We start from the raw sequence: 12,576 nt of genomic DNA on the forward strand, positions 1-12,576 counted from the left end.
AACTTCATCCCGCCCCCTTGACCTGTCCGTCCTCCCTGGACTGACCTATCCCCTTCCTAACTCCCTACCTACACTCACCTTTACTGGCTCCATCCCCGCCTCTTCGACCTGTTTGTTTCCTCTCCACCTATCCTCTCCTCTATCCCTCTTCTATCCGCCTCCCACTCTCTCCCTATTTATTTCAAAACCCCCTTCCCCTCCCCCTTTTCTGATGAAGGGTCTAGGCCCGAAACGTCAGCCTCTCTGCTCCTATGATGCTGCTTGGCCTGCTGTGTTCATCCAGCCCTGCACCTTGTTGTCTCAGATTCTCCAGCATCTGCAGTTCCTACTATCTCTTACACTTACACTGTCTTTTAAAAGAATAGCCCCAAATGCACACTGGTCTGACTGAAATAACTGAGGACCTTCAGCTTCAGCTTGTCTACGTGGGATCTGCATTTCTCCTTGATTTCACTGTTGTTAGACATATCAGGTAGAATTTGGTATGTCTAACAACATTGAAATCAAGGAGAAATGCATAGATTGTGCCAATGTCCTGCTGTTCTATTCCTCAAATTCCAGAAGGAAATGCAAAACAGACGTTCTCACTATTTCTCCAATGTTCCTACCAAAGTAATGGTGAGAAACCTGCAAAACTCTTGGGACAAACCACACAATGTGCACTTCCAGAATGTTGATTTTATTTCAGCTTTGCAGCATTTTGAAGGTTTTTTTATTCCTGTTCTTCCTTAAAAAATGGTCTTCCATCAATCGTTAAAAGTTTATTCTGTGTTAAATTGTCCAGAACCTGAAAAATAATAGACCATTTCTTCACTGTCTCTAAGGTCAGCAAACACAAACCCGCCCAAATGCCCAGGTTTATGTGGACCTGATTAAGGCCAAAGGATTTGGAGGAGAATTCTCAACATGCTTCACTGAACTTCAGAGAAACTTTGTAAAGTGCCATCCAGTTAAACTAAAGGACCTGATCCGCCTTGTGAAACACTGGTATATAGAGGTAGATGCAAGGACTTTGTTGAAGTTTATTTATGTACTGTGAACAAAAACTTGAAAAAGTTTTTAAAAAAGGTACAATTTTAAAGGGGTACAGGAGCAGAGGGACCTGGTGCAATGTACATATGTCAGAAAGATGGAAGGATAGTTTGATAGCATGGTCAATAAAGCTTACACAAAGGTGATTGTGTTGAACTTACGTAAGTCTGTGGTTGGGTATCACCTGGAGTATTACATCCATTTCTAGGAGCTGCATTATAGGAAACTGTGAAGGTATTGGAGAGAGTGTAGAAAATATTAATGAGAGTGGTTCCAGGGATGAGGAACTTCAGTTATGCAGATGGATTAAGCAGTTGGGACTGCTTTACTTGAAGAGAAGGCTGAGAGAAAATTTGGTGGCAGTTTTAAAAACCATGAGGGGTCTAGACAGAGCAGAAAGGGAGAAACTATTCCCACTTCTGAAAGGCTTGAGAATCAGATGACACAGGTTTAAAGAAATTGGCAAAGGAAGCAAAGGTGCGCAACAAAAGTCATGTTCATGCAGTGAGTGCTTAGGATTTTGGATGCATTGGCTAAACATTTGGTGTAGGCAAGTTCAACTGAAGTATTCAACAGGAAGCTAGATGTGATTTGGAAAGGAACAGTGTGCAAGGCTGCATACAGAGAAAGGTCAGAGGGCAGCTCTGAGAGAATGCTCAGTCAGAGAGCTGCTGCAGATATGATGGGCTGAATAGCCTCCTTTGCTGTAATAATTATGTGCATTGTGAAAGCTGCTCTGCCAGTCATAAACCTGTTCTTTTCAGTTTCTTGACCATGTTCTAATGCAAATGAGGTTAAATGGAATAAGAAATAAGAGAGTATGGAAATGAGCTGAAAGTTGATGTATTTCCTCCTGTTTATGTCAGTTGTAAAATGTGTATCATAAACAACAGACTTAAGGCTGGGATTCCACAGCCAATGCATGTGCATATTTGGCCTCTGCTAATTTAGTTGATCTCAACTTCGATGCACTAAGGGTGCAGGCCCTTCTCTAAGTTAATGAGGGGTCTCACGACTGTTTATGGACCCTTGTGAGAAATCACATGAGTGAGACAGGAGGTGAGCTTCCTCAGAATTCTTCAGTGCAGAGGTTGTTGTCAACAGGTAAGTTATTTTTACAGTTCCTGTATTTTTTTTAAACAATAGCATCGATTCAAGTGGTCCTTTCAGTTTGGCCTGACTGGAATTCCAGTTTGCCAATATATTTTATATATGGCATTCAGTTTCCGGTTAAATGTGTGTGGCCCTTTCACTGGTTTTTGGAATTCATCCAACCTCGATTGCAAGTGTTTGCACATCCATATAAGTAGAAATGTTTTAAAGTTGGGATTGACTGGAGGAAGCTTTGTCTTCCTGATTGAGCATATCCCGATTGGGCACAATCAGTTGATTAGGTGAAATGTCTTCAGAACCTGTCTGGAGGACTGCCTAATTGTACCACTTAATGCCAGAAACACAAAAGATTCTATTCCCATTGTTATGGGAGAGACATGAGAGTTTGAGTTCCTGTCATAACAGGTACATATTAACAGGATGAGAGCTGGGCATGTAATGATATGAAAGGATCACATTATCATGTGTGTAAATTTGAATATGATTGGATAAGAACATTTTATGCAACCAGGATTGTGTGGAGATAGGAATGAATAAGTGTAACCCTTTGCTTGTAAAATATTATCTGCACTAACAGCTAAATGGAAGCCTGTTATCTGTAAAACTGGTGTAAAACCTTGGCTTTCATACTGCACAAATGAGTTTCTCCTCCAGGGCCTCTAAACAGACATGTAGAACAAAGATTCAGCAGAAAGGTCAATGTGACCAGATTTTGCTTTTCTATCCCTGGCCTCTGCAGGTAGTTAATAGAATGATAGAGTTCAGAAGAAAAAAAATTGTGCTTCATGCTGAACTATCCAAATAATCCCATTCCCTTGTGATTTCTCCACATCTCTGTCAGTTTCCACTTTTCATACACTGTATATAATCAATTTCCTTTTGAAAGTTACAAGTAAACCTGCTTTCACTGCCATTTAAAGGCAGTGCATTCGGAATCACAATACGACACTCATAAAAAAACCTCTGCTCCTCTCCCTCTTTTGTCAATTATATTAAAGCTTCCCCTGCACGTGGAAACAAATTCTCTGTCTTTACATTTTTAAAGAACTTTTACTTTAATTTCTCTTCCCCTCAAGGGAAACTTTGCACAGGGTACCTTGCTCGGTAAAGTTTGTTTCAATACTTTTGCAAGGATCTCAAGCGTGTGTTGATTTTTTTTTATTTAACCCAACAGTATGTCCGACCATACAAATGTCAACTAAGAAGTGGAGAGTTCCTCCCACCAAAATATGCTCTGGAGCTGCTGGTCATCTATGCATGGGAGAGCATGGGTAGGGGAGACAATTTCGATACTGCTGCAGGATTCCGCACAGTAATGGAACTGATTGTTAGATACAGAGAGCTATGCCTTTACTGGAACACGTACTATAACTTCGACAATTGTTTTGTGGCTGACTTCTTGAAAAGCAAACTTAAAGAACCAAGGCAAGTTGGATTGTCTTTACAGTAATGTTCCACATGGAAAATCATTATGCAAAAAGAGACCATTCAGCCATTCATGCTTACTCCAAATCTTTGAAAGTGCTATTCAATTAGTCTGATACCAATGCTCCTCGCTCAAGGCTCTGCCAATGTTTCCCCTACATCGATTTTTCCAAATCCATTAGCAGATAATTATTGGTTGTGTTTCCACCACTTTTACAGGTAATGCAGTCCAGATCATTACCAACTTGTTTTGTGAAATAAATCCCTCCCCTCTTGTCCCAATGGTTCATCGACTGGGGATTATGGAGATTACAAATATAAAGTAACTCATCAAAGCATTTATAAACTTCCACATGGGTTCATTTGGTAAATGTACCAACCTGGGTGATTTTTTTGGAAGCTTTCTTTATTCAGAGTTTTTGGGATAACAGAAAATGATGAAGTCAAACATTTCTTGGAAAATAAGAACCCAAAGTGAGTGGAGGAACAAAGGGATTTGAGAATTAAGAATCATGCTCCTACCTTTATAAAACAGCACAGGTCTATGGCAGCAATGCTCTTCGGCTCTGAACAGGAATCACTTATGTACACAAATAAGACATTGATACTTCAAATTAGATTGCAATTTTTTAAAAATATAAAAACAAATTGAAGAGCTCTGAATAAATGGGATTTTGTTTCACGAACCAGCTGTGCAAAGCAAACATTTGGGGAAAATGCCTTCATTAGTCATTACCTTCACATCTCATTGGCTACTTCAAGCGTGATATCAGTAGAGGTCTGACAGAGAGAAACACATTTGTGTGGGGGGAAAAGGAAACATTCACTTGAATGTTAAATTTGGTTGAAATATTTTCCTTCCAGTAAAACTTGCAGATAATTTATCAGATTTGGTTAATAACATCTCTTTCACTCTGGCTTCTTCACGGAATAATGAATTCATTGCAGAGTGTAAAAACATGAACCCGAACATAGAAACACAAAGGCTTCTTATTCAAAGTTGTCCTTTCAGGGTAACAGAAAACAAAGAGGTCGCACATTTTTTGGAAAATAAGAACCCAGAAGTGGTAGAGGAGCAAAGATTTGAGAATCCAAAATCATGTTCCTGCCTTTGGACGGTTAGCACTACTGTCTTACAGCACCAGAGACCCAGGTTCCAGCCTTGGGTGATTGTCTGTGTGGAGTTTGCACATTCTCCCCATGTCTGTGTGAGTTTCCTCCAGATGTTCCAGTCTCTTCCCACTGTTCAAAGATATGCAGGTTAGGTGGATTGGCCATGCTACATTGTATGATAGCGTCCAGGAATGTACAGGCTTGGTGGATTAGCCATAGCAATTATAGGGATTGGGAGGGGGGCTGGGTCAAGGTAGAATGCTTTTCAATGGGTTGGTGCAGACTTGATAGGCCGAATGGCTTCCTTCCACACTGTAGAGATTTTATGAATCTTTATGAAGTAGCACAGATATTATGTGCAGAGACACTGGGTTCTGAGCAGGAATTAATTACATATACAAATATGCCATCTGAAGAATGAGTGTTACAAATTCATCATTTGATTAGTGATCCTTGTGTTGTTTGAAAATTAGACCGATGATACTCGACCCTGCAGATCCAACAGGAAATGTTGCTAGAAATGCTCGATGGGACTTGGTTGCAACGGAGGCCAAAAAATGCTTACAGCAAGTCTGTGCACAGAATGTTGAACCCTGGAAATTTGAGGTAAAATATTACAGAAATATCATGGCATACTTCATATCAAACAGTGATTATAATGAATGGTTGCTCAATGAGGAGGGAGTAGTAAAAGATTATTGTTCTTTGCATGATTCATAAAGCACAAAGATGCTTTGTTAGATCACATATACCCCAATTTCAGCTGGCTAGGCCCTACGCTCTGGAAATCCAACCTCAAATTCAAATTCTTGCTTAACTGTTCTCTTTTTAAATTCTCAGTAAATCTACCTCTTTCTCCAAAATTCCGGTCACTGGTGCTAACAATGTCTTATGTTGCTCTATGTCAAATTTTGTTTGCTAAAGCTGGTATGAGGGATGTTGAACTACACTAAAGGCACTATGTACAAATTGAGTTAATTCCTGATCTGATCAGTCTTTTGTTGATCTTTTGCTTTTCATTCTGGGTGGACACAAAATCATGAATGATGGAACAAATAAAAGAGGCCATTTGGCCTGTCGTGCCTGTGTGGGTGCTTTTGTGGATCTATCCAATTAGCTCCACTCCTCTAATCTTTCCTCTTTGCCCTGCAAAATTGCTTCTTTTCAGCTATTTATCTGATTATTTTTGAATATTAAAATTGAATCATGTGTACATGAGTGTACTTTCAAAGGTGGTAAAGATCAACAATGGTATCCTTGACCAACATATTTTCTCCCCTATGTAGGCCACATTCACAGTCAAATTATAGCATGTCTACTTCTATATAAGCTATGACCAGCTCATGGATCAGAGAGTGAATCTGATTGGCACATTACAATAGCATGAACAATATTCACTCAATGAGTAATCCCGGACACTTCAGTAAGCCTTTTTGCTCCAATCACTCGGTACACTACCTGGCCATCTATCTGACTGTACCCAGTTGCTTGGACTCTATAGCTTAATCTTCGTGAGGAGTGGCAATCATTGTCAGATTGACATTGCAATTCTATTCGTTGTACTAGGACCTGACCCTGCCCTTTTCACCACGTCTTCCCATCCTGGCTCCTTCAGAACTGTGGAGTGAATCTGTACTCTAATGGATCTCATGTGGAGCAGCACATTCGTGGAATGTTAAAGCAGGCCCCCTTTGTTCATGGCAGAAGATGCTGTATTCTATTCAGTTTTGAAATGTCCCAAGGCTGTGTGTCTACAATTAACTATCCCATCAATGGCATTTTCTTTTGTTTCAAACGAACGTAACAAACCCACTCAGCCCACAGCTGTGACCTTCCCATCAATGCTCTGATCAGTGATTTCCCTAACCCCACCCCCTCCAGTGATCACCCGTTATCCCTGACAGTGATCCCTTCCTTATCAGCCCCTCATCTCCACAGTGATCACACTCTGCATTTCCCTGGCAGAGATTCCCTCCCATTCCCAAAAGTGACTGTCCCTCCTCACCCTGAAAGTGATTTCCCCCCTGCCCTCACACAATACAAATGCACTAAGACCCTCCCTGTCACTCCCAGGAAAGCGCCAAACTCAACAGATGTTGGTTAGCCAAAGACCAGGGATTCCGGAAAATAACTCCAGAGGGAGTTAGGGTTAGCACTGTTTGTGGTTCGATACGGGGTGGAGATGGTGAGCAATGAATTGCAATGATGGAAATAAGGCCAATTAGGGTTCAACAGAATAATATACAAGGTAACAATATAGAGATGACAGAAACATTAAATTGTTATTTCGTTTTGTTATGCACCAGAGATAGACCTGGTAAACATGACATTGAATAATGTGATAGGCAATCAGATGAGTGCAGTTAAGATCAAAAAGAGAGATCTATTGAATAAAAGAAGGACTCTGTTTTCAGGTTGCAGGTTCAGATGGTTTGCATCCACAGAGATAAAACAGTCTAGGAACGAGATAGCAATACAAATCTACACAGTTAATAAATTGTTACAAAAAGGTGTAACATGAGAGGAGTGGCAGAAAGGTAATGCAATTCTTGTATTTAAAATGGGGATAGAATATGTGCATGGAATTACAGATCAGTGAGATTAACCTCAGTGACAGGAGAAATAATGGAATTCTCACAAAAGAAGAGATGAGATGATCCAGACATGAAACATATGAAAATAAATAGTCAGAATGTATTTCAAAGGGGAAAGCCTTGCTGGACCAACTGCATTACATTTTTGGAGCAGGTAGAAGAGAGAAAAGATGATAATTCTTAAAAGGCATTTGGTACGGTGCCCATAATAGACAATGATTTAATATTAACAATTACAGAGTCTGGACAGTTGGGTGAATGGATTATAGCTGGTTTCAAGCCAGAAAACATACCCTGGCTGTTTTTCAGAGTCAGAGAATGTGAGAAGTAGCATTTCACAAAAATCAGTGATGGACCTTTTGCTGTTCATAATTTACATGAACAATTTGCGGTGACACCTATAGTCAGGACTGAGGGACACTAGCAAATTACAGGAGGACATTGATAAACTTGGCAAAGAGACAGATAATTGACAAACAGAAAGCAACACTGATAAACATGAAGCTTCATTTTGGCAGGGATAATAGAGATGTCAGTTATTATTTTAAAAGTGAAAGTAGGGCAGGGTAGAGGAACAGAGGTAACTTGGATTGCAATTACATCAATCTCCAGAGAAAGCTCCACAGATTAGCAACAGCAGCCAGAAAGCGAACGAAACACAAGGATTTATTTCTGGAACCATGGAGTCAAAAATTAGGCAAGTTATGTTGAACTTGAACTGAACATTGGGTAAATCACACATGGAATCAGCATGCATCCTGGTCACAATATTATAAAATGGGCACTTGGAGCAGGTGCAGAAAATATTGACAAGGATGATCCCAAAAATATGTTTGTATACATGTCAGCAAAGGATTGGTAAGAAAAAGAGTGTTGAAGGGATGATACCAAAGGGGTCTTCAAAATAATGACAGGTTTTAATTGAGTGGATACAGAGACAATGTTATCTCTCCTGGGGAAGAGTATAACTACAAGAGAATGTGTTGAAGCGAATGGTATAGATGCATTTGAAGGGAAGCTGGGGAGGCATTGGAGGGAGGAGGGAATAGGTGGTTACCATGATAGATTCAGACTTGGAAAGAATAGAGCGACTTGAGTGTAAGTGCAGAAAGAATCAGCTGGGATTCCCACTAGCCATATGCTTTGATTGCGGACATCGGCTAAGTACAAGATCTGACTTGGTGAAATGGTTGAACAAATGTTATGTCTTAGCTGACAAAAAAATGTTAGACACGAAAGTCAGGAACTGGTTCTAGTATCATCACAAGAATGAGGAGAGATGGCAAGTAAAATTGAGAAATATAATTATTACGGTATTTGTATTGAAACAACACAACCACCTTTCCAGCCCCAAAATAAAAGAAATTTCTTCTTTAACTCTTTTTAGCCAACGCCGCAGTTTAAAATCACTGTGATTAGCCTGAATGGCTCCTCATTAGACATGATGGCCAACATTGACACCAAAATCTCAATGATCAAGGAACAAATCCATCAAGCCCAGAACATTTCAGTTCACCATCAACGCCTGATATTCAATGAAACCATTCTGAATGATGGCAAAACCTTATTGGATTCTGGAATATTCTTTCATGCAAAGCTCCAACTAATTGTGATAAACTCAATGGAGATATTTGTAAGGAATCCAAATGGACAAAACCTGGAAATTAATGTGTTCCCAACTGACAAGGTTTTGAGCCTGAAAAATAAGATCCAATCTGTGGAGTGTATTTCTCCAAGCCAGTACTACCTGACCTTTCAGTCAAGAATACTTGAAGATGGGCACACGCTGGCACACTACGGCATTGAGCACCATTCTACCATTGACATCAACTTGCGTCTCCGCGGGGGCAGGGGAACTTGAAAATTAACACCAGTACTAAAAAGTTTAAAATAAATGTTAATGACACATCTTATCAACTGGATTGAATTAGAACACGTCACAAATCTATATACTACATATTAGTCCTTTCAACTGATTTATCTATATTTTAGGTATTTTCAAATATGCCTAAAATTTAAATGAAATTTACATTGAGAATGAGATGAAACTTCAAGTAATGTTTGAAGTGAAGATGACCCTGTGCATTTTGAAACATGTATTCAACTATGATTCACTGCAAGAATGGTACTTTGAATGCAATATATTTTAATCTCCAAAGACCAATAGAACTTTTGCCCATTTTCTTTGTTTGAATGTGATTACTCCCACCACTCCTCCAGGCCAGTTGATGTGACCAATCACTGCTTGAGGTTTTTGAGATCAGCCTGTGATTCGGAAATAACTTGTTCCTCCTGTCTGCTCTGCATAGCACATTGGAGATGGCAACAAGTGGCCCTCCTCTCAAAATTAATGAAATAACGCTCACATTTATTTTATTTTTATATTGCACAAATTGTGTTGCCAACTGCAGCAGTGAATTAATAACGCTCTTTTTAATTACAGTAGTTTATTCGACTGGTTTTGTATTTTTATAGGTTCTGTATTCATTTGCTGTCATGATCTGTTTGGAATGTTTTACATTTGTTTACATAGAGTAGGAATATTATTTGCTAAGTACGTATTATGTATTACAATAGTCATAGTTTCATAGAATTATACAATTTGGAGGAAGGCCATTCAGGCCATCATTTTGATTTGGGAAATTTGAAGAAGCTATCCAATTGCCTTTTTAAATAAATTTCGCTCCATGCTTTTTTAAAGGTACTATTGAATCTGCTGTGCAATATCACAACAGACTGAATATGTAACAATGCAAAGTAAAGATCTTTGACAATTTTGAGTCTGTTATTTAGTTCATTAAATCATTCAAGGTTAAGATTTATTTCTGGATCTGCAGATACTCTGATATTCCTAGACCCTTTTGGTACAGTTCCAGATCAGGAGTACCTTTCAGGTAATGTCTCTCAATATTTTGTCAAACATGCACGTATACCGTGCTTGTCTCAACTCGACAAAATAGGTGACAGCTGTTCTCTTGACAATTTCTTGACAAATTAGTCAAACTAGCTTGTTTAAACATGAAACAAAGTTTGGCAGTTAACTGGCGGCCCTCCCTAATATGCATTATCCACAGCAACTCCTCTCCTCATCACAGTCCATTTACCAACTAAATGGCACTATCTTCTCATAGTAATATTTTCTCATACCTATGTTGATTCGATTTTTTTTTCTACTCTTGTCTAGTTCCTTCCCACTTATATCCAAGATTCTTCTGACACTTTACGTCAGTTTCAGAATTTCCAGTTTGCAGGCACCAGCTGTCTCGTCTTTACCATGGATGTGCAATCCATTTACACATCCATCCCCACATCAAGGTGGTCTCAGGGCTCTCCTCTTCCTGGAAAAAAGGCCTGAACTGTCCATATCCACCACCACCCTCCTCCACCTGACCAAGCTTGTGCTCACCCTGAACAACTTCTTTTTTCACTCCTCTCACTTTGTTCAGCTCAGAGGGTTAGCCATGGTTACCCACGTGGGCCCGAGTTATGCCTGTCTATTTGTGGGGAAAATATTTTGTTCCAGTCCTATTCTGGCCCGCACCCACTCGCTCCAGTGTATCAATGATATCATTGGTGGTGCTTCTCTCTCTCAAATCAGAATTGGAAAAATTCATCAATCTTGCTTCCAATTTCCACCCTGCTCTCGCCTTCATCTGGTCCATCTCTGACTCCTCCCTTCCCTTCCTTGACATCTTTCTTTTCATTTCTGGGAATAGGCCAGCCATCAATATCCACCAAAAACCGACTGACTCCCACAGTTACCTTGACTATAAATCCTCACACCTTGTTTCCTGGAGAGTCTCTATTCCATTCTCCCAGTTTTTCTGTCTCCATCACATCTGTTCTGATGATGCCAACTTCAACAAGGGAGCCTACAAAATATCCATCTTCTTCCTTGACTAAGGATTCCCCAGCACCGTTATTGACAGGGCCTTCAGCTGGGTTGGTTCCATCTCCCACACTTCAGCCCCTCAACCCGTTTCTTCCCTCCCTCAACAGGGATAGAGTCCTCTTGTCTTCACCTATCATCCCACCAGCATCCACAATCAGAGGATCATTTGCTGCCTTTTCCACCATCTCCAGTGGGAAGGCACCATGATATACACATTCCTGTCCCCTCATTTGTCAGCCTTTTGCAAGGACCATTCCCTCCGGGACACCCTGGTCAACTTCTCCTTCACACTTGCAAAGCCACATGGCACCTTCCCTGCAACTAAAGAAGGTATAACATCCGCCCATTTTCTTCTTACCCCCTCAGCATGCAAGGGCCTAAACACTCCTTCCAGGTGAAGCAGCGAGTTACCACTTCAATCTATCTACTGCATTCGCTGCTCACAATGTGGTCACCTCTACATTGGGGAAATGAAGTGTAGACTGGGTGACTGCTTCACAGAACACATGTTCTGTCTACAAAAATGCCCCTGAGCTTCAGTTGCCTGTCACTTCAAAACACCACCTTGTCCCTGGCCAACATCTCTGTCCCAGGCTTGCTGCAATGCTCCAACAAAGCTCAGCACTAGCTGAGGAAGCACCTCATTTTCCACTTATACACTCTACAGCTTTGTATCTCAATGTCAAGTTCAACAATTTTAGGGCTTGAAGCACCTTCTCCCCTGTCCTTACCCTAACCCCACACACCAGACCTTGTTATTCACAAGGTCTGCTGTTACACCAATTCATTGTTAGCCACTATTGTCACCATCAGTAGCTATTCATCCTCCTAGGCTGATTGTTATCCATTCCTTTATCTGTCCACTTGTTATAGAGTCATAAAGCATGAAAACAGACCCTTTGACCAAACCAGTCCATGCTGAACATAATCCCAAACTAAACTAGTCTCACCAGCCTACCCCTGGCCCATAACCCTCCAAATCTTTCCTTTTCATGTCTTTATGTAAATGTCTTTTAAACATTGTAACTGTACCCACATCCATCATTTCCTCAGGAAGTTCATTCCACACTCAAATACTGTCTCTCAAACTTAGGTCTTTGAGCTTTATGTCCACCTGACATTTACTCCTTACCCCATTCCCCACCCTAAGCTCTGCATAAAAACTTTTTCCTAGCCATCATCAGTTCTGAGCAAGTGTCATTTGACCCGAAACGTTAACTCTGATTTCTCAGCACAGATGCTGTTAGACATGTTGAGCTTTTCCAGCACCCTTATCTGCTTTCCGGAGGGACCACGCTCTCCGTGACTCCCTTGTCCGCTCCACACTCCCCTCCAGCCCCACCACACCCGGCACTTTTCTCTGCAACCGCAGGAAGTGCTACACCTGCCCCCATACCTCCTCCCTCA

The 12,576-nt window shown here is 40.6% G+C and overlaps 1 protein-coding gene across 1 annotated transcript in view; it reads left to right on the top strand.

Annotated features, from left to right (window-relative positions):
- LOC125485997 (2'-5'-oligoadenylate synthase-like protein 2) overlaps positions 1–10,051 on the top strand; it is a 29,589-nt gene extending 19,538 nt beyond the window's left edge. The window contains 4 exon segments of the mRNA XM_048611734.1: positions 825–997; positions 3,320–3,570; positions 5,157–5,289; positions 8,665–10,051. Of these exon segments, the coding sequence (XP_048467691.1) occupies positions 825–997; positions 3,320–3,570; positions 5,157–5,289; positions 8,665–9,138 (1,031 nt within the window). The 3' untranslated portion in view covers positions 9,139–10,051.
- The last annotated feature ends 2,525 nt before the right edge of the window (positions 10,052–12,576 follow it).

This window comes from Rhincodon typus, chromosome 24 (genome assembly GCF_021869965.1).
Source record: "Rhincodon typus isolate 14 chromosome 24, sRhiTyp1.1, whole genome shotgun sequence".
NCBI lineage: Eukaryota > Metazoa > Chordata > Chondrichthyes > Orectolobiformes > Rhincodontidae > Rhincodon > Rhincodon typus.